At 42.9% G+C, this 22,263-nt stretch overlaps 1 protein-coding gene across 6 annotated transcripts in view; it reads left to right on the forward strand.

Moving 5' to 3' along the window:
* PEX5L (peroxisomal biogenesis factor 5 like) overlaps positions 1-22,263 on the forward strand; it is a 509,080-nt gene that overhangs the window by 417,670 nt on the left and 69,147 nt on the right. For all 6 annotated transcript variants that reach the window (XM_073578778.1, XM_073578776.1, XM_073578777.1 and 3 more), the window contains one exon: positions 17,316-17,402. In XM_073578778.1, the coding sequence (XP_073434879.1) occupies positions 17,316-17,402 (87 nt within the window). The remainder of the gene's footprint in view (positions 1-17,315; positions 17,403-22,263) is intronic.

Consider the following 22,263-nt stretch of genomic DNA (forward strand, 5'->3'; position numbering starts at 1 on the left):
GTCCTTGCCTCCTCATAGGAGTTATGACTGTGCAATTGAACTAAGCCCGGGGTGTAAATTTCCTAAGGGTCGGCTCTTCAATTTATCTGTACCCGAGCACGAGGCTATGCGGTCCTATATTAAGGAGGCGTTGGAGAAGGGTCATATTAGACCATCCTCTTCACCCTTAGATGCCGGGTTTTTTTTGTGGCCAAGAAGGATGGTTTTTTAAGGCCTTGTATTGATTATCGTGCCCTCAATAAAATTACTATTAAATATCAGTATCCGTTACCCCTGATTTCGGATCTATTCTCTAGAGTCAGAGGTGCTTGCTGGTTTACCAAGCTTGACCTCAGGGGGGCGTATAATCTTATCCGCATTAAGCAGGGGGATGAATAGAAGACGGCGTTTAATACTCCGGAGGGACATTTTGAGTACCTGGTGATTCCTTTTGGGCTCACTAATGCCCCTTCTGTCTTCCAGTGCTTCATGAACTATATTTTCCGAGACTTTGTCGATAAATTTTTGATTATCTATCTGGATGATATTTTGATCTTCTCCAGGGATTGGGATTCTCATGTGGAACATGTTCGGACTGTGTTCCGGAACTTGAGAGAGAATTCTCTGTATGTCAAAAGATCAAAATGCCTTTTTGGAGTACAGAGAATTTCTTTTTTGGGATTTATTTTGTCTCCATCAACTATTGAAATGGACCCGGCCAAGGTACAGGCCATTTATGATTGGGTTCAGCCCACTTCTTTGAAGGCCCTCCAGAAGTTTTTGGGTTTTGCTAATTTTTATCGGAAATTTATAGCAAAATTTTCTAGTATTGCCAAACCATTGACTGACCTGACCAGGAAGGGTGCGGATGTGTTGAATTGGTCTCCGGAGGCGGTTGCTTCCTTTCAGGAGCTGAAGCGTAGATTTACCTCCGCCCCGGTTCTGCGGCAACCTGATGTCTCACTCCCGTTCCAGGTAGAGGTGGATGCTTCTGAGATTGGTGCAAGCGCGGTGTTGTCCCAAAAGGATCCGGTAACATCTAAAATGAATCCCTGTGCTTTCTTTTCCCATAAGTTCCCTTCATCTGAACGTAACTATGATGTGGGGAATCGGGAACTGTTGGCCATGAAATGGGCATTTGAGGAGTGGAGACATTGGTTGGAGGGAGCCAAACATCAAGTTGTGGTCCTCACTGACCACAAAAATTTGATTTACCTAGAGTCGGCTAAACGCTTGAACCCTAGACAGGCTAGGTGGGCCTTGTTTTTTACACGTTTTGATTTTGTGGTCTCTTTCCTTCCTGGAACTAAGAATGTCAAGGCAGATGCCCTCTCTAGGATTTTCTTTGCTGATTCTCCTGTGGTGACCAAGCCTGCCACCATCTTAGGCGAAGGGGTAGTTCTTTCTGCCATCTCGCCCGATTTGAGACTTGCTCTGCAAGAGTTCCAGGAGGACAAACCTGAGCGTTGCCCCAGTGGAAAGTTGTATGTTCCTGACCAGTGGAAGAAGAGAGTGATGTCTGAAGTTCATTGCTCTGCATTGGCTGGTCATCCAGGTATTTTTGGTACTAGAGATCTGGTGAGTCGCTCTTTTTGGTGGCCCACCTTGTCTCATGATGTCAGGAATTTTGTGCAGTCCTGTGGGACTTGCTCCCGGTCTAAATCTTGTTCTCGCTCTAGTGGGTTGTTGATGCCTTTGCCGGTCCCCAGGAGGCCATGGACCCATATTTCAATGGATTTCATCTCTGATATGCCGGTCTCTCAAAGAATGACTGTTATTTGGGTGATTTGTGATAGGTTCTCTAAGATGGTTCATCTTGTACCACTCCCTAAGTTGCCATCTTCCTCTGAGTTGGTGCCTCTGTTTTTGCAACAGGTGGTTCGCTTGCACGGGATTCCTGAGAACATTGTATCTGACAGAGGAGTTCAATTTGTGTCTAAATTTTGGAGGACGTTCTGTTCCAAGTTGGGAATTCAGTTGTCCTTCTCCTCTGCTTTTCACCCTCAGACCAATGGGCAGACAGAGAGAACAAACCAGACCTTGGAGTCGTATTTAAGATGTTTTATTTCCGCTGATCAGGATGATTGGGTTTCATTTTTGCCCTTGGCCGAATTTGCTTTAAATAATAGAGCTAGTTCTGCCACTTTGATGTCACCCTTTTTTTGTAACTTTGGTTTTCACCCTCGATTTTCTTCAGGGCAGGTGGAGCCTTCTGCCTGCCCAGGTGTTGACACTGTGGTGGAGAGAATGCACCAGATCTGGGACCAAGTGGTGGATAAGTTATCTCTCTCCCAGGAAAAGGCCCAGCGGTTTTCCAATCGACATAGGACCATTGGTCCCCAGTTTAAGATTGGTGATATGGTGTGGTTATCATCAAAAAATATTGCTATGAAGGTGGCTTCTCCTAAGTTTAAGCCTAGATTTATTGGACCTTACAAGATTTTGGAGATTATTAATCCGGTCTCTTTTCGTTTGGCTCTTCTTGTCACATTTAAGATCCATAATGTGTTCCATAAGTCCTTGTTGAAGAGGTTTGTTGAGCCAGTTGTGCCTGAGGTGGCACCTCCGGACCCTGTATTGGTTGAAGGTAACTTGGAATATGTGGTAGAGAAAATTCTGGATTCCCGTCTGGCTAGACGGAGACTCCAGTATTTGGTTAAGTGGAAGGGTTATGGTCAGGAGGATAATTCCTGGGTCTCTGCCTCTGATATTCATGCCAAAAGATTGGTGCGTGCCTTTCATCGGGCTCACCCTGATCGCCATGGTAGCGTAGTTGAGGGTTCGGTGACCCCTCCTCAAGGGGGGGGTACTGTTGTGAGTTCATTTTCCCCTCCGTCACTGAGGCCTGGTGAACTCCCTATTCTAGTGAAGGAAGGTAGTGAGCCTGATTATCAGACACCTAGGACTAATGAAGACGATTGGCTGAGTGGAGTCACTGACTGGATTTAATAATAATAATAATAATAATAATAATAATAATAATAATTTTTATTTATATAGCGCCAACATATTCCGCAGCACTTTACAATTAAGCGGGGACATGTACAGACAATAAATTCAATACAAGTTAAGACAATTCAAACAATGACATTAGGAGTGAGGTCCCTGCTCGCAAGCTTACAATCTACAAGGAAATGGGGGGACACAGTAGGTGAGAAATGCTTGTTAATTCAGGTCTGGCAATTATAATAGGGATTTTCATATAAAGCTGCATGATCCGGTCATCAGCCCGTGTGTTTAAGTGCAATAGACAAGTATCAAGTGCAGTTATCATGTGCATGAAGGGTGTGGAGACAGATGAATAGTAGGGTGCAGATTCAGAATAATATTTGGAAGGAGGGAACAGGGCAAAGTTAGCTTGCTGAGTAGTTGATGTGGTAGGCTTGTTTGAAGAGATGGGTTTTCAAAGCGCGCTTGAATAGGTCAGGGCTAGGTATCAGTCTGATCGTCTGGGGAAGTGCATTCCAGAGAGCTGGAGCAGCACGAGAGATTTAAGGCAGCCTACGCCCTTTCTGCCCTGCGGGTGATTTCTCTGTGGACTCTTGGACACCAGTCTGATTCCTGCTCTCCTAAAGTTAAGTTTTCTGTTTTGCCTTTTTGCATTTAAGATTTGTTTTTGTTTTTCTTGCTTATTGGATTCTGCCACTCCCTGCTAGAGTGTGCAGTGTTCCTTGAGCTCTGTCTTCTGAAAGTACCTGAACGCTGATTTAGATTTTGAAGCTTAGTTGCTTCAGGGCCATTTTTATATCAGCTTGTTGGCTTTTGTCTCTGATAGGGTTTTGGCAGATTGCAGACAGCAGCCTTCCTATCCGTTCCTATCTAGGTAGTTTTTTGGCCCCGTCTTTGCTCAGCCTGTCTTTCTGTCTGTGTAAGTGTTTTCATCTTGCTTCACCGTCATTATATGTGGGGGGCTGCCTATTGCTTTGGGGTCTGCTCTGGGGCAGTTAGATTTCCCCTTTCCTTCTTTAGGCCTATGTATCTCTCCGGCTGTGATCGAGGGGTCTAGGTCATCGTAGGAACACCCCACGGCTACTGCTAGTTGTGTTGATAGGTTCAGGGGTCTGCAATCTGATAGTTGCCAACTTCTCTGGTTTTCAGGACTTAGCTAGCATTTCTGTTTTTGCCTCCTACGGTGACTCAAGCATAACAAGCGAGTATACTTGTTGCTCGGGTTTTTCCGAGTATGCTCATGTGGCGCACTCGGAGATTTCGATTTTGTAGTCTCAGCTGCATGATTTGCGAATTGCAGACAAGCTGAATACATGTGGGAATTCCCTAACAAACAGGCATTCCACACTTGTAATCAGCCTGTCCAGCAGTCGCAAATCGTGCAGCTGAGACGACGAAAACTAAATCTTCAAGCAAGCCAAAATACTCGGAGACCACCCGAGCCACGAGTATACTCGCTCATCAATAATGCTGTTCATTTATAGAAGTATAGTGTAGCTTTTTATTTCATTTTTCTTGTGTTCAATGAAATTTGACCTTTATCTAATTTATCATTTTTAAATTGCCGCTATATGAAAGTGTAAAATTCCATTTTGGGCAATTCAGAGACTCCAAGTGAGGACCATAATCTTACCTTGCCTTGGGGTGTAAATAATGTGTCTTATGCAACACAGGAGAAAGGGTAAGGTTCCCATTGCACATAGCGACACTCCAGCGATCCCGACAACGATACGACCTGGTAAGGATCGCTGGTGCGTCGCTACATGGTTACTAGTAAGTTGTCAAACAGGCAGATCTACTCAACGATGCAGCAATGATACGGCAATCCGTATAACGACCTCAGCGGTCGTTGGGACCTTGTCACACAGCAGCTATTCTGACAACACACGCCTGCGTCCCTGAGTTCTGAGTCACCAACGAGGTTGCTCGTCGTTGTTATGGTGTCAAACACAGCGATGCATGCCGGCCAGCGGGATGCCAACGATCAAAAAATGGCCTAGGACATTCAAGCACGATCAGCGATATGTGTCACACGGAGCGACATCACAGGCAAGGTCGCTGTTGCGTCACAAAACCTGTGACGTTTCAGTGATCTTGCTAACGATCTCGCTGTGTGTGAAGTACCCTTTAGTGCAGTAAAGCGATTGTCTCGTTGGATAGTAGAGACTTGGAGTGCAAGCATCGGTATAGACTACCTCATGTACGTTCTTGTCATTGACAAGCTGGCGACAGATAACATTAGTTCCATGTTGGTTTGGTTAAAGTGTAATGTGTAATCCACAGTTCCATACCACAGTTAAAGAAGTAGTGCAGGATTTTTGGAAGACCTTAGTGCCAGCACTTGTAAATCTTAGGACAATATGCAGGTATCGGGTATTTGTAACCCTCAAGGCACCTTACTTAGTTACACCTCCAATTCTGGTATCTCTTCTGCAGCATCTTTAAGTGTCTTAAAAATAGAATACCTGCCTCCGCGTGTAATGGTATGGTGATCCAGGATACTTGATAATGGGCAGTACCCAGTGGACTTATGGATCTTTTTCTAGGAGGGCTGAACAGATCTTTATAGGAGCAGTATAGGTGGTAGCCTGATGGCCGTGCACAGCATATTGTTTATAGGGAAATTTAAAGATTAGCTGAGGCCAAATGATAAACCCTATTGGTAATGTTTTGTCTCTCTCAAAGTTTTTTTGTCTCTTTATAAACTCTGCTTATTCCTCACATTTGCTCACTGCTTATTGTACTTTGCTGTTATGAGCGGTCGGAACGCACTAAATAAAATTAAAATAAAGTGCGTTCACCGCTTGGGGTCCACCGTGCGGTAGATGGGGTAACCGCTGCTGAAAGAGGCAGGGCACTCAGGCGGTAATGTGCACAGGGTTTTAGCTGCACTCCGTGCACTAAAGCAGACTCTGTTATATGCACAGAGCTGCCAACAAAAACATAAATAACGCTGAGTCTGTATAGGGTCACAGACTTCAGCGATGTGGACACGGTATTAAAGGTCACAGAAATAGTCCTGGTGTTTAAGGCTATCACCTACAGACCTACGTAAAAAATAAGGTACGAGGTGTCGCAACTGCGAACACCAGGGAGACTGCAACCGCAGCACAGCGTGAACAGAGCCGCAAGCAAGGCGCTGCAAAGACGCTGGCGCAATGCAGGACGCTTAGCTGCTGCAAAAGGTATTGCTGGAGCGCGCTGGCGCTAGCGCTGCTACTGGTGGCTGCCCAATCACTCACACAATCGTAATATCAGAGGGAAGGGGTTTCATAATAAGTCATTCACCAGTCCAAGCATCCAATACCAAACACACAGCAGCAAGCATGAAAAATACTAGCGCATGGCGGAACAGCCATGCGCATTTTTTATAGTGACCGGGACCTTCCGGAAATCTCCAGAGCCCTGAGCTGAACCAATGGAATCCGGAGCAGGACCTGAGCACCTGACTCCTGAACTCCAATGGGAGCTCATTCCAGGAGCATGCTCAGAAGCTGGCTGAAAGGACTTAGCCTCTGGAGACAAATGTGAGGATCTGGATCTCTGCATAAGTATGGCAGGACACAGATTCCTAACATTACCCCCCCTCCTAAGGCCCCCTCCTCCCCGAGCCCATACCCTGTGCCCTACGGTGGCATAGGGCTCAAACTCGTCCGAGGGCGAGCTTGGTGTCCAGGTAGGGGTTACCATAACCCGAGACACCTGGAAGGCATCAGAGGAACCAAGGTCACCAGGTTTCAAGAGGGACACTTGGGAGATAGTAGGAGCGGGAGTGACAGAGGCACGCTGCCGTGTGTCGGCAGATGTCGCCACCCTCTGCCTAGGAGGGTTAGGCTGAGCTCATAAGGTGCAAGCCTGAATAAATTTTTTTATGTCCCGAGCTCTATGGGGCCACCAATACACATCAGCCAACATTTTTGAGACCTGCATATAGCCCCGATGGTGGTGCGTGTTAGGCGCATGCGCCCAGGCGAGCACCTGAGCCCTGAGATGAGGAGGGACAAAGGTCTCGCTAGCCGGTTCAGACTCCGACCTTTGCGGGGAGCCGGCTTCCGGAGAAACCGCACAGACATGGTGACAACCGCAGATGGATTCCTGGTCAGAGTCTGTATTAAAGTTGGTGCGAGACACCTCCATGGGCTCAGGAGGTAGAACCTCCGGCTCGTCTAGCTCAAGGGGTTCAAAAAATTTGGGAGCAGAAACGGTTTTGCGCTTGGAGTGAGCTCGCTCCATACCGCGCTCCGAAAAATGGAGATCAGTGCGTGAGGAGACTGAGATTAGCTCTTCCAAGCTAGTGGGAATCTCTCTAGTAGAGAGAGAGCATCCTTCACATGCTCCGCTAGACCTCGCCAAAAAACGGGGATTAGGGCCTTGTCGGACCATTTCAACTCGGACGCCAGTGTCCGAAAACGGACGGCATACTGGCTAACCGAGAGTGACCCCTGAGTAAGGGCGAGTAACTGCAGGGACGCATCATGCGTGACCCGAGGACCGAGAAAAACTTGCCTGATGGCAGTTAGCAAGTTAGCCGCAGACCGAATCTCAGGGTCACCACACTCCCACAGAGGCGTAGCCCATTCCAGCGCCTTGCCCGACAGTAGGGAGATAACAAAAGCCACCTTGGCCCGCTCCGTAGGGAATTGCGCAGCCAGCAGCTCCAGGTGTATCGAGCACTGGCTGATAAAACCCCTACAGGAGGCGCCATCCCCAGCATATTTATCAGGCAACGGGAGGCGGGTAACTGTCGGTGCAAGGGTGGACATGGACATACGTCCTACCGCATCTGTGAGTGCCTGGACGGCAGCATCTGTAGCCTGCACAGCTGCGAAAGACCTCTCACGAGTAACAAGACGAGCCTCGAGCTGACGCACAAGCTGTAACGGCTGCTGCTGATCTGCCATCCCTAGCCAGACCCTGGAGCTAGTATTATGTTATGAGCGGTGGAGCGCACTAAATAAAATTAAAATAAAGTGCGTTCACCGCTCGGGGTCCACCGTGCGGTAGATGGGGTAACCGCTGCTGAAAGAGGCAGGGCATTCAGGCGGTAATGTGCACAGGGTTTTAGCTGCACTCCGTGCACTAAAGCAGACTCTGTTATATGCACAGAGCTGCCAACAAAAACATAAATAACGCTGAGTCTGTATAGGGTCACAGACTTCAGCGATGTGGACACGGTATTAAAGGTTACAGAAATAGCCTTAAACACCAGGACTATCCCCTACAGACCTACCGTAAAAAATAAGGTACGAGGTGTCGCAACTGCAAACACCAGGGAGGCTGCAACCGCAGCGTGGCGTGAACAAAGCCGCAAGCAAGGTGCTGCAAAGACGCTGGCGCAATGCAGGACGCTTAGCTGCTGCAAAAGGTATTGCTGGAGCGCGCTGGCGCTAGCGCTGCTACTGGTGGCTGCCCAAACACTCACACAATAGTAATATCAGAGGGAAGGGGTTTCAAAATAAGTCATTCACCAGTCCAAGCATCCAATACCAAACACATAGCAGCAAGTATGAAAAATACTAGCGCATGGCGGAACAGCCACGTGCATTTTTTTAGTGACCGGGACCATCCGGAAATCTCCAGAGGCCTGAGCTGAACAAATGGAATCAGGAGCAGGACCTGAGCACCTGACTCCTGAACTCCAATGGGAGCTCATTCCAGGAGCATGCTCAGAAGCTGGCTGAAAGGACTTAGCCTCTGGAGACAAATGTGAGGATCTGGATCTCTGCATAAGTATGGCAGGACACAGATTCCTAACACTTTGCAATTTACTTTCAGCCTCTTTGGATCTTCATTTCCATTTTTCTTTGTGTTCAAACTCTTCATCCTAAGGGTCTCCTCACCTTGACTTCCTTGCCAGATATTTTATAAAACTGTGCCTCACTACTAATTATTTGTAGAGTGAGACTTCAAATTTTGGATTGCTATGGCATTACTATTTGGCTGTTTGTTAGTCACTGCCACAACTGACATAGAGACCCAAAATCTAGACAAGACCCAATATCACCAGCCCCAATAAAGGGTCATAAGACCTAGTATTCTCCTTATTTGAAGCTGTTACATTTATCACCCATCACAATAACCAAGCCACATTGGCAACAAGTCATGGGATGCAGTCACATTGCAAATTAAGCAATACTTTTGTGCTCTGTTATTTCAGTGTTGCAATGAAAGGAAATTCTAATATATTCTAAAAATAAATACAAACCAGGATTGGGCAGTTGGTATAGAGTATAGACATTTTACATAGGTGTCTTGGTAGGGAAACTGTCCTTACAAGTGTGTGTATCACATATGCCAATGCCGACACTAGTTGCCTCTGGGTGCTTTCGATTCAGCATTTATGTTTAATAAGGATTGGAATAGATGCATAAATAAGCTTGAGAAATATTATCAACAGTAACTAAATTGACACGCAGCCTTTCAGCTGTTCCAAGATTTATTTTTATTGCATAATATCTCAAGATTGTATTAATTTTGCCATTTTTAGAACAAACTAAAAACTTCTTCATGCAGAAGTTTTTTCCTTTCTTGAAATGGACTCCAAACAGATTCCTTAATAATCAGTTGGGCCCCTCTATTTGCATAACTAAAGTAGCGGATCACTTATTTCGTTTGGCCATCCCTGAAACTAAACCTACAAATGGAATGTCTGAAGAGAGCCTTGGATTTATACATTTTGTAGTTTGATATGAATATTAGTCTTATATCGCTCTAACGTCACTGATTTTGTGACGTAGCAGCAATATTGCTAGCGATATCGCTACATGTGATATTTACCTCCGACCGGCTCCCCCGCTGATTATCGCTGATCGCGCGAGAACGTCCTGGACCATTTCTCGTCGGGCGCTTCCTGCTGGGCTTCCTGTGGCGCGGACAAGCGACGCGTGGACGCGGACGGGAGGATGTCAGGATCGCCTCGTCTGACAGGTAAGTAGCGACCCCCGACCGCTGCTATGTCGCTGGTGAGATCTGCCTGTTTGACAGCTCACTAACGAACACTTAGCGATGCACCAGCGATCCTTATCGTTGTCGGGATCGCTGGTGCATCGCTAAGTGTAACGGTACCCTTAGAGTTGATGTGAATCGATTAGCAGGACCCGCTCCACTAGTCACATCAGTAATTTGTGGCCTCCAGATAGGAGCTCTGAGAACCGCCTCTTACCTGACAACATCCACTGCTCTTCTTCTGATTAGCCGACCTGGCGCCACATCATCACTGTGTGTGACGCACATAGTTACATGGTTAAGTAGTTTTTTAGGTTAAAAAAAGACTCAGGTCCTTCAAGTTCAACGATTCACCACCAATTATACATTCACTATTGATAGATTATTTATCACCCACAATGCCATTTGTTGTGAGGAAAGTATCCAACCCTTTTGAATGCTGTCATTGTATCAGTCGTTACTACCTCTTGTGGTCGGGCATTCCCCAGTTTGACTGCTCTAACAGTAAAGGATCCTGTAATATTTAGATGTGGGAATTGCCTTTCCTCCACCCGTAATTAGTGCTCCTTGGTCTTTTATGAAGAATAAGTCATGTGACAGTCCTTTGTATTGACCTTATGTATTTAAAGATATAAATGAGATCTCCTCTGAGGCTTCTTGTTTTTCTAAGCTAAACAAGTCCAACTTTTATAACATCTCATTATAGAAAAGGCCTTCCAACCCTTGTAATAATCTAGTTGCCTGCTTTTAAACAGATTCTAACTTACAATATCCAAATGTGGAGCCCAAAACTGGATCCTTTCTACTAGATGTGGCTTTATATGTAATTTATAGAGGGGTAACAATACATTGGTATCACAGGATTCTATCTCTTTTTATACACCCTAAATTCTTGTTTGCTTTTGCGGCTCCTGCTTGACATTGAGTACTGATGCTCATCTTACTTGTAACCAGAATACCCAAGTCCTTCTCCTGTTCTGTAGTCCCGTGTATACTCCCATTTAATGAATATGCAGCAATAGGATTACTCCATCCTAGGTGCATTTTTCTACATTTATCTACATTAAACCTCATTTGCCAAGTGTTTGCCCATTCAGTCATCTTATTCAGATCATTTTGTAATATTGTAATGTCAACGTCACTTTTTTTAATCTTTCATAGTGTTGTGTCGTCGGCAAAGTCTGACACTTTACTCTCAATCCCAATCACAAGGTCATTAATAAAAAGGGTAAAAAGAATCTGTCTTAGCACAGATCCCTGAGGTCCCCACTGCTGACTATATCCCATTTAGAGAAAGTACCATTCATGACGACTCTTTGTTTCCTGTCCTATAACGAGTTCTTTACCCATCTGCACATAGTTTACCCCAGTCCCTGATTCTGTAGCTTCAGTATAAGGCTACATTCCCACAATGAACTTCTGGTGCATTTTTGATGTTGCAGAATTTCTGCACCATTTCTGCACCTAATCTTTAAACAAGGTTACTTGGTTTTTGTGCGCGTTTTTTTAACATGCAGTTTTATTGTGTTTTTAATGCTTCAATTTTAGTCTGTTTGGTGCGTCATTCTTTAAAAAAAGCTGCCTTGTTTTTGAAACTTTCTGATATTTTGATTTCACAGAAGTGTATTGACATATGTAAGTGCGGATTACATTTGCTTTTGTTGCGTTTATGCTCGGGTAAACCACTAAAGTCACAAGTGCATTTTTTACTTGCAGATTTTCCGCATCTAATGCAAGTCCCCACAGGTCAGTTTATGCAGCGTAAATAAGAAGCAAAGTGTGCATGAGATTTCTAGAAATTGCATCCACTTTGCTGGAACTGTAAGACACTGCGTTTGTGTTTTTTATGCAAGGAAAACACGCAGCATCAGAAACGCGATAAAAGCTCATTGTGAGAACGTAGCCTTTACAGAGTCCAGATAAATCTCTTCAGGCGCATCACTAACATCCACATTTGCACTTAGTTTATTTTGTTTACAATAGACTGGAAAATGTTAAAAATGGCAAAATACTATGGTGTGAAACTGGCCTAAGCCTTATACACTAATCTTAGAGTCAATGTTTCTACATTTATTTTTAGATGCTCTGATAGTTTAATAAGGGAACCACTGTTCTGCTGCAGAAGACAAAGTGATTAGTAATGGATAATTTGTGCATAGAGGGGCTTCACAATAGGACAGGATACTGCAATCCCCAACATAATCTTATTACTTGAATTCCTATTATGGGACTGATCAGAATCTATTGCTGGACTGCTGAGCGAGATTGGATTCTTTATTATTCCCTGGCCTCTGCTTCTGCTCCATAGTGTCTATTGTCTCAATCATGCATGCTGCCAACACTGACGATGATAACATCATTTTAGGAAATGTGCTCATACTTTTAGCTTTTGTGAAGAGGTATTGTAGTGCCAGCACAGATTATTAGAGCAATTGTACTGTATGTCCGTCTTGTACAGCTTCTAATAGATGAACTTACTTATGCGGATCTGTCCTAGTAACATATTCTATTTAATATGTCAAGCTAAAAGCACTGCTCAGCTCCAACGTATGCTTCTGTGCAAAATTTTTAGCTGTGGAAAAAATGCTGAGTAGTAAGAATGCTTTCAAAAATAAAAGTGTACATAGTTTATTTTTAGCAATTAAGAAATGCAAAGATGTCTCAAAAGAGACATCTAAACCTCATCAGTTCTTCTAGGTACACTTGCACACAGGTTTACGCAAATCCTTCTGTCTCTTCATTTACTCCTACACAGACTCAATGATGTTAAGTTTACAGCTCTGTGGGGGTCATATCATCACTTCCAGGACTCATTGTTCTTCTTTACAATGAAGATAGCTCTTAATGACATTGGCTGTATGTTTGAGGTCGTTGTTCCGCTGCAGAATAAATTTGGAACCTATCAGATGTCTCCCTGACAGTATCACATGGCAGATAAGTATCTGCCTGTATTTCTTAGCATTGAAGACATATTAAACTTGACCCAATCCCAACTCCATTTGCTGAGATGCAGCAATAAACTTGCAATGAACCTCCACCATGCTTCTCTGTGCCATTAATGTACTGCTCTCGAGCCCTTCGACAAAGAAAGAGACTTCTATTACAGCCAAATAATTAAAGTTTGGACGTATCAGTCCAGAGCACCTGTTCCATATTTCTGGTTTTGTGCATAGTTGAGTTACTTCAGCATGTTTCTATATCATATATATTGTTTTTAGCCACAATTTTTCCATTTCTGACCAGACTTCTCTTAACAGTAGATGTGTGCAGCTGGGTCCCACTGGTTACTGCCAGTTTTGAGCTGAGGGCGCTACTTAATATTTTCCAATTTCAAAGAGAATTATACATAATGTATGAATTAATCTACATCACTAGGTTTCCTTGGCTGACTAATGTACCTGTGGTCCTCAATGTTGATCATATCTTGGTATCCTCAATACTGAGAAATACAGATATGCAAATACTTATTCATCATTTCATTCTATCAGGGATGCATCTGGCTCCAAATTTGTTCTGCATCACAAAGGCCCCAGTTTCATTTAGAACTATCTTCAGTGGAAAGAAGAACAAGGAGTCCTGGAAGTGATAGAATGACCCAGTGGTGGACACAGACAGAATAGGGCCCATGTGCAAAAACAGTGTATGGGCCCCTTTTAGTCCAATAGTTCTGTCAATGACAGAAGCAGTTTGCTACTTTGGAGGTGGAAGTGGGCTCCCTTACCTCTTAAGCTACAGGCTGCACCAATGATATGTCTGCCCCTTGTATGACCCCCACAGAGTCCTGATCTCAACATCAGGTCTGTGTGAGATTACATGAAGAGACAGAAGTAATTGCACAGGCCTACGTCCACGAAAGATCTGTGATTAGTTTTTGAAGATGGTTGAAGCAACCTCTTTCTTGAGTTCCTGCAACAAGTCTGCAAGTTCATTCTCTTTGCATTTTTTAAATGATAAAAATAAACAATTATCACCTTTCTTACTTTGCAACATTTTTCCACACCTGCCTAAAACTTATGCACATTTTTGGATATCCAACCAGCTAGTGAATCATTACATCTATTTTTGGCATAACCCAAAGGACAAGCACTCTTGACTGGCGATGAGCAAATTTGTTCGGATTTGGTCCAAATACGATTGGAATCGAATATTGTTTTTGCAATATTTGTCAAACACAGCCAAACGTCATTAGAGTCAATGGGAGTAGAAATTACCAAATATGTTCTGAACCAATAAGACATACATTCGGCCCGAATAGTGTTCGAATATGGCACGAATATGTCAAAATCAGATTGAGGGCAAAAATCCGAACAAATTCGCTCATCTCTACTCTTGACTTATGTCCTGAAAATTCTCTTACACAATAGGTCATAAGAGCATGGCTACACTTATAAAGGTCAAATAATAAAGCATAAAACACCTAGATTAATGCTGTGTAAAGCCATATAGGCGTTTGAGAAATTAGATATTATTTTCATGAATGGCAAGAAATCTGCTGAAACTACCACTTAACTGCCTTTCACAAAGCAACAAATGAAACACATCAACATTTAAGGTGTTGTCCCTTCTTGAGTATTTATGGTACATGGATAGTTCTCAAGATAGATGCAGGTCCCACAGGTGGCAATAATGCCATTTCCTGTGGACATGTCATCAGTTTTTGGGATGGGAATAATACTTTAATCTAATCTATATTTCACCTGATTTATACATTTTAATAGGAGTTAATGGATGATGATTATAATGATGATGATGATGATATTATTATTATTTTCTTACAAGTCAAGTATTACTGAAAACCAGTGCAAAGATTTTTTTTTTTCATTATTACATAGCTCCAAAATACTTCACATCACTTTATAATGGTATAAAAATATTAAATGGGTTGTCATCTGGCAGATGTTAAAAACATATTTCTTAGGGATCTGACCAAAAGAAATCACGAATTTTCACATCAGCGTTAGGAAAGAGCAATGCCACTTTGCCTTCTATCTATCCATCTATCTATCTATCTATCCATACAATTTCTGGGCTGCAAAAGAAGAATCATTTTACATATACCCAGGGCATTCATCTCTACAAATATTAACTGGAAAATGATCATTTATTTTTGCTTCTTTGCAGTGGACATGAAAGATGCATTACAGGTCTTGCAAAATAAATAAATACGGTACTCATCTCCCATCCGCACCCCCGCCATGCGGCATCCTCTTCTGAAGACAGCAGCTGACTTTAGGGTGCAAGCGCCAGGAGCACATGACATCACTGCCATGCTCCCACGATCATGTGCACACCGACGTCAGCTGCTGGCCTCAGATTGGCCGGCAGCATGCATGGTCGCTCATGGTCAAGATGGGTCTGTTCACTTCAATACACTTCAGCTTAATGTACATCCAATTTTGCGCATCCAGCTGAAATAGTTTCCCTTGTCAGTGCGCCCCTCACCCGCCAGACCGGGTCGCAATGGCGAGTGAGTTCCTGTTTGTACAGGGCCTTGGCACTTGCCCAAGTGTGCCGGGTAGTGACGCCAGCCCCGGCAAGGTGGAACTCTACTTAAATGATGATAGTATGCAACATAATTCAATATTGTCTTTAGGACAAAGTAATCAATAGTGGGTTTATCTATTGTTTCCAATGCAGCAGACATATTCAGATCAATTAAAACCTAGCAGAAACGCTAGTACTGTATGATTTTTCTAAATGCGGTTCTGGTAGATGCAAATCATTAAAATCAGACTGTAAAGCCCCCGTTACACACTGCGATATCGCTAGCAATATCGCTGTAAAGTCACCGATTTTGTGACGTTACAGCGATATTGCTAGCGATATCGCTGCATGTGATACTTACCTCCGACCGGCTGCCCCACTGGTAATCGCTGATCACGCGAGAAGCTGCTGGACCATTCCTCGTCGGTCACTTCCTGCTGGGCTTCCTGCTGTGACGACGAGCGACGCGTGGAGCCGGGCGGGAGGACGCAGGATCGCCGCGTCTGACAGGTAAGTAGCGATCCCCGTCCCCAGCGATGTCGCTGGTGAGATCTGCCTGTGTGGCAGCTCACTAGCGACCACCTAGCGATGCACCAGCGATCCTGACTGTGTCATATCGCTAGTCGGGATCGCTGGTGCATCGCTAGGTGTAACGGTACCCTAAGTGCTTCGCTAGCTTGACTGCAAAAACAAGATGATGCACCATGGTGAAGATTAGAGAAAGGAAGATAGCAGGGCCTGATAACAATGGCATGATATGGCATACAAGATGACTTCATAAGAATGGGCATCTCAGAGCAAGCTAAAGAATATCAGTATGAAAGGGGGACTGAGAGAGGATTTGAATTAAGCGTCATTTGTGCTTACATATCTTGTATGTTATATGAAATCTACATGCAACTTAATGCATATCTTAGTTAACTTGTTTGTTTTTTGCACTGATTGTGTGTGTTAAAGGTCAGTATGTGAAGGGAATGTACCATTCCTATTATGCAAAATAAATTGGCAACAAAAAGTCATAACATTTGTCTCAAGAGAAATTGGCAAACATTTATGCAACTTTTTTGCCTTTTTTTGACAGCACTTCACTAAACAAACAAAAAAGCATGCACCACACCAAAAATGTGGCAAATTTGTCAGGAAGCATGTACCTCATAATAAATATGGCACATCTTACTCCAGTTCGCTATAGGTTCAAGACTGGCAAATAGAGTGCTAGTCATGAAAAACTTCCACCTATATTCCTGAAATCATCACAGAGATTAAAGGAAAGAATACGAATCACGGAAAATGGGATAAAACATATTTATGATCACACAAATAGGTCATAGGTGTTGATAAAAGGGAAGGTTAAAATTCTAAATCCCTTCAGAATTCAGACACACTGCTCTGGAGTATAACTCTCATAAACATTTCTTTCGGGTGCCAGTCAATCAGTTACATGTGGTGCACGTGGTGGCAGGCATAGTTTTAGATTAGGCGGGCAGCCTAGCATCTTCTGAGTACACCACACAAAGCACTGACATCCAATTCTTCCAAACACAAGGCCAAGGTGCATCTACACAAATGCTAAAACGAAATATTTGTTGGAGTTTTGGCCAAATATGTAGGCTCACAAGATCCATCAAGGGCCTTTCATGACACTGCACTAACACTCTCAGAAATACAAGCTAAAATAAAATGTTGATATACAGTATATTACTATCATGTCAGTGTAGGTTTCTCCACGTTCGCCTTCAAACAAATCGGCTATCAAATTCAAGACTATTAGAATTTATGGAATCTCACAACTCCTGATTATAGAAAGGTCATTGCACTAATTAAGCAAGCAAATGTAGAATTAGAGATTCAGAACAGGGAATAATCTAGTATGATTAACATACAATATGCACAATATACTACGTTAACGGTAAATGTTCAGAGTGCTCTATAACATATCGTTTAATGCTTTTTTTCAGGGTAGAGAATCTCGCTTGGGAGGAGCATATTTGTCTAGAAACCAGTCATTAGAAGAAGAATTTGAGAGAGCAAAGGCTGCAGTTGAGGTAATGTGTAACACATAGAAATGTATGTTCATCATATCAGCATAAAGGCAGAAAATGGAAATTACTAATGAGAAAAAAACCTTTGTAGTCTATTTTCTTTACAAAAAAATCTGAATAGCATGAAAAATACCTGAGTTGAGAACCTGAAGGAAGTCTATCTATCCAAAGATGAACGAAAGCTGAAACTGGCGAAGATTTCACCAACAATTTCAGCCCAAAAATCCCCCTACATTTTCTTTGTAACGAAAAAAAGGGTGTCGAGTTGGTTGTATCTTTATCCTTTGTTTTCTATGAAATAAGATCCACAAATGCCATCTGACCACTACTGATCACCCACCATCCTTAGACTGCACATGCAAATTGCCTCTTCAGAAAGAAAGAGGACTTTTACTCTACAGCGCCACCTATTGGTAGTAGCAATCCTACAAGTCACAATCAACCCTTTAACGAGTCTTGCAATATGACTTAGGATAAAAGCCAAATCCGAATCTCAATTTACAGACACGGTGTTTCGAGCTATTGGCTCTCGTCAGTGCAAAGTATGAGATCTGATTTGGCTAGGTGAGAGGCTCTGGAGCCTCTCACCTAGCCAAATCAGATCTCATACTTTGCACTGACGAGAGCCAATAGCTCGAAACACCGTGTCTGCAAATTGAGATTCTGATTTGGCTTTTATCCTAAGTCATATTGCAAGACTCGTTAAAGGGTTGATTGTGACTTGTAGGATCGCTACTACCAATAGGTGGCGCTGTAGAGTAAAAGTCCTCTTTCTTTCTGAAGAGGCAATTTGCATATTATTTTCCCAGAGGAGCATTGCACGGCGAATAAGTCTCCTTACCTTGACAAGCCAGAGCTGGCATGTCACTCTCCGCAAGGAGAAACCTTACCTCTTAGACTTCACATGCAAATTCAGCTAAGTTCAAACAGACATGTTGACAGAGGAGTCAGAAGAGTCATAGGGTCCCGTTACACATAGCGACGCACCAGTTATCCAGACAATGATATGACCTGGTCAGGATCGTTGGTGTGTCGCTACATGATCGCTGGTGAGCTGTCAAACAGGCAGACTCACCAGAGATCAGGACCAGCGAGGATGCGGGTAACTAAAGTGCGCGTGTCGCTTAGTTACCCGCTGTGTACCCTGGATACCAGCGTGCTCGCGCTGGGAGCTTGTATACAGGGTACACAGCAAGATCGCTGCTGAAGTGAACTTGTGACTCAGCAGCGATCTCGCTAGCAATCTCGCTTAGTGTGATGGGGGCTTTAGTTGCCTGGACAGTTGTTCAGGATGAAGTTGTTTTATGTCTATAGTCACCTTAAATATATGTTCACCACTGGTTGATTTGCTGAAGATTTTCTACAAATCTACAGAAACCTTCAGTAGCAAATCTACACCAAATGGAATTTTGTTACAGTTTTTCTTGATCCCATAGTAACAGTGGGTCGTGTACAGCACCCAAACAAGTGATTTTTTTTTTTGTATACCACTTCAATTTATTTTTGAGGATTGCAAATATTGGATAGGATTGAGTTCAAATCTCACCAAGGACAACATCTGCAAGGAGTTTGCATGTTCTCCCCAAGTTTGCGTGGGTTTCCTCCGGGTACTCTGGTTTCCTTCCACACTCCAAAGACATAGCGATAGGGAATTTAGATTGTGAACCCCAATGGGGACAATGCTGATGTCTGTAAAGTGCTGAGAAATATGATGGCACTGTATTAGCAAGTAAAATAAATAAATAGTAAATAAGAATTGTATTCTACAGTGAGTATGGAAAGTATTCAGACCCCTTTACATTTTTCACTCTGTTTCATTGCAGCCATTTGGTAAATTCAAAAAAGTTCATTTTTTTCTCATTAATGTACACTCTGCACCCCATCGTGATGGAAAAAAAAACAGAAATGTAGAAATTTTTGCAAAATTATTAAAAAAAGAAAAAATGAAATATCACATGGTCATAAGTATTCAGACCCTTTGCTCGGACACTTATATTTAAGTCACATGCTGTCCATTTCCTTGTGATCCTCCATGAGATGGTTCTACTCCTTCATTGGAGTCCAGCTCCGTTTAATTAAACTGATAGGACTTGATTTGGAAAGGCACACACCTGGCTATATAAGACCTCACAGCTCACAGTGCATATCAGACCAAATAAGAATAATGAGGTCAAAGGAACTGGCCAAGGAGCTCAGAGACAGGATTGTGGCAAGGCACAGATCTGGCCAAGGTTACAAAAGAATTTCTGCTGTACTCAAGGTTCCTAAGAGCACAGTGGCCTCCATAATCCTTAAATGGAAGAAGTTTGGGGCCACTGGAAGTCTTCCTAGACCTGACGTCACCACTTTTCAGACTCTTCGGGTCACACTGAGCTTTGTGTGACCCAGAAGTGGCACTGTACGAGACACCAAAGACTTACATAGTTAAAGAGACTTCCCACTCACAAAGCATAAAATGAAGTGGATAGACTGAAGAGCGGTGACATCACTCAGAAGTGGGCTGAAATGGCGCTGGATACTGGAGAAGGCTGCAGTAGGTGAGTATGTTAACACACTACTCTACATATACACAGGTTAAAGGTTTCTCTTCTGATTTTAACTGTCTTTCAAGAAGTAATCATAATCAGAGAGATTTATCAAAAGTAGTGTAATAGAAAGTGAAGCAATTGTTGAAGTCACTAATCCCATTCCAGTTCTCATTTAGTAAAAGCTGAAACCTCAATGGTTGCTATGAGGAACTGGTCTACTTTCCCTTTCATTGGTTTTGGCTCAGTCTCACCCACCAAAGCTCTAATCTCATACTTTCTTATTTGGTCAACTTAGTGATGTGGCAATGGTGACAAAGATAAGGGGAGCCTAGGTAGCCGCAATATGGCTTCTTTTATTTAGAACTGTCTTACATTTTGGGGATTGATAAAAAATTGAATGTTACATTAACCCCTTCATGACCAAGCCTATTTTGACGTTAATGACCTGGCCATTTTTGCAATTCTGATCAGTGTCCCTTTATGAGGTAATAACTCTGGAGCGCTTCAACGGATCCTAGCGATTCTGAGATTGTTTTTTCGTGACATATTGGGCTTCATGATAGTGGTACATTTAGGTCGATAATTTTTGCGTTTATTTGTGAAAAAAACCGAAATTTGGCAAAAATTTAGAAAATTTCGCAATTTTCAAATTTTGCATTTTTATTCTGTTAAACCAGAGAGTTATGTGACACAAAATAGTTACTAAATAACATTTCCCACATGTCTACTTTACACCAGCACAATTTTGGAAACAAAATATTTTTTTGTTAGGAAGTTATAAGGTTTAAAAGTTGACCAGCGATTTTTTTTTTTTTTTTTTTTTTTTTTTTTTTTTTTTTTTAGGGACCACCTCACATTTGAAGTCACTTTGAGGGGTCTATATGGCAGAAAATACCCAAAAGTGACACCATTCTTAAAACTGCACCCCTTAAGCTACTCAATACTACATTCAAGAAGATTATTAACCCTTCAGGTGTTTCACAGGAACTAAAGCAACGTGGAAAGAAAAAATGGACATTTTATTTTTTCCAACAAAAATTTTTTTTTAGCATCAATTTTTTCATTTTCACATGGGCAACAGGATAAATAGATCCTAAAATTTGTTGGGCAATTTCTCCTGAGTACACCGATATCTCATATGTGGTCATAAACCACTGTTTGGGCACACGGCAGGGCTCAGAAGGGAAGGAGCGCCATTTGACTTTTGAAAGGAAAATATGCTGGAATATTTAGTGGTTGCCATGTGGCGTTTGGAGAGCCCCTGTGTGCCTAAACATTGGAGCTCCCCCACAAGTGACCCCATTTTGGAAACTAGACCCCCCCAAGGAACTTATCTAGATGCATAATGATCACTCTGAACCCCCAGGTGCTTCACAAATTGATCTGTAAAAAAAAAAGTATTTTTTTTTCACAAAAATTTTCTTTTAGCCTCAGTTTTTTCATTTTCACATGGGCAACAGGATAAAATGGATCCTAAAATTTGTTGGGCAATTTCTCCTGAGTACACCGATACCTCATATGTGGTCATAAACCACTGTTTGGGCGTACGGATGGTCTGGAAGGGAAGGAGCACCATTTGACTTTTTGAATGGAAAATTAGCTCCAATCGTTATCGGACACCATGTCGCATTTGGAGAGGCCCTGTGCACCTAAACATTGGAGCTCCCCCACAAGTGACCCCATTTTGGAAACTAGACCCCTTATGGAACTTATCCAGATGTGTAGTGAGCACTTTGAACCCCCAAGTGCTTCACAAAAGTTTAAAACACAGAGCAGTGAAAATAAAAAATAATTTTTTCCTCAAAAATGATTTTTTAGCACGCTATTTTTAATTTTCACAAGGCTAACAGGAGAAATTGGACCTCAAAAGTTGCTGTCCAGTTTGTCCTGAGTACGCTGGCACCCCATATGTGGGGGGGGGACCACTGTTTGGGCGCACGGCAAGGCTCAGAAGAGAAGGAGCACCATTTGACTTTTTGAAATGCAAATTGCTTCTAATCGTTAGCGGACACCATGTCGTGTTTGGAGAGCCCCTGTGTACCTAAACATTGGAGCTCCCCCACATATGACCTCATTTTGGAAACTAGACCCCCTAAGGAACTTATCTAGATGCATAGTGAGCACTTTGAACCCCCAAGTGCTTCACAAAAGTTTATAACACAGAGCCGTGAATATAAAAAATATTTTTTTTCCTCAAAAAATTATTTTTTAGTGCACAATTTTTTATTTTCACAAGGGTACCAGGATAAATTGGACCCCAAAAGTTGTTTTCCAATTTGTCCTGAGTACGCTGGTTCCCCATATGTGGGGGGAACCACTGTTTGGGCACACGTCGG

This window comes from Dendrobates tinctorius, unplaced genomic scaffold (assembly GCF_039654945.1).
Source record: "Dendrobates tinctorius isolate UK_male_01 unplaced genomic scaffold, ASM3965494v1 ptg000060l, whole genome shotgun sequence".
NCBI classification, from domain to species: domain Eukaryota; kingdom Metazoa; phylum Chordata; class Amphibia; order Anura; family Dendrobatidae; genus Dendrobates; species Dendrobates tinctorius.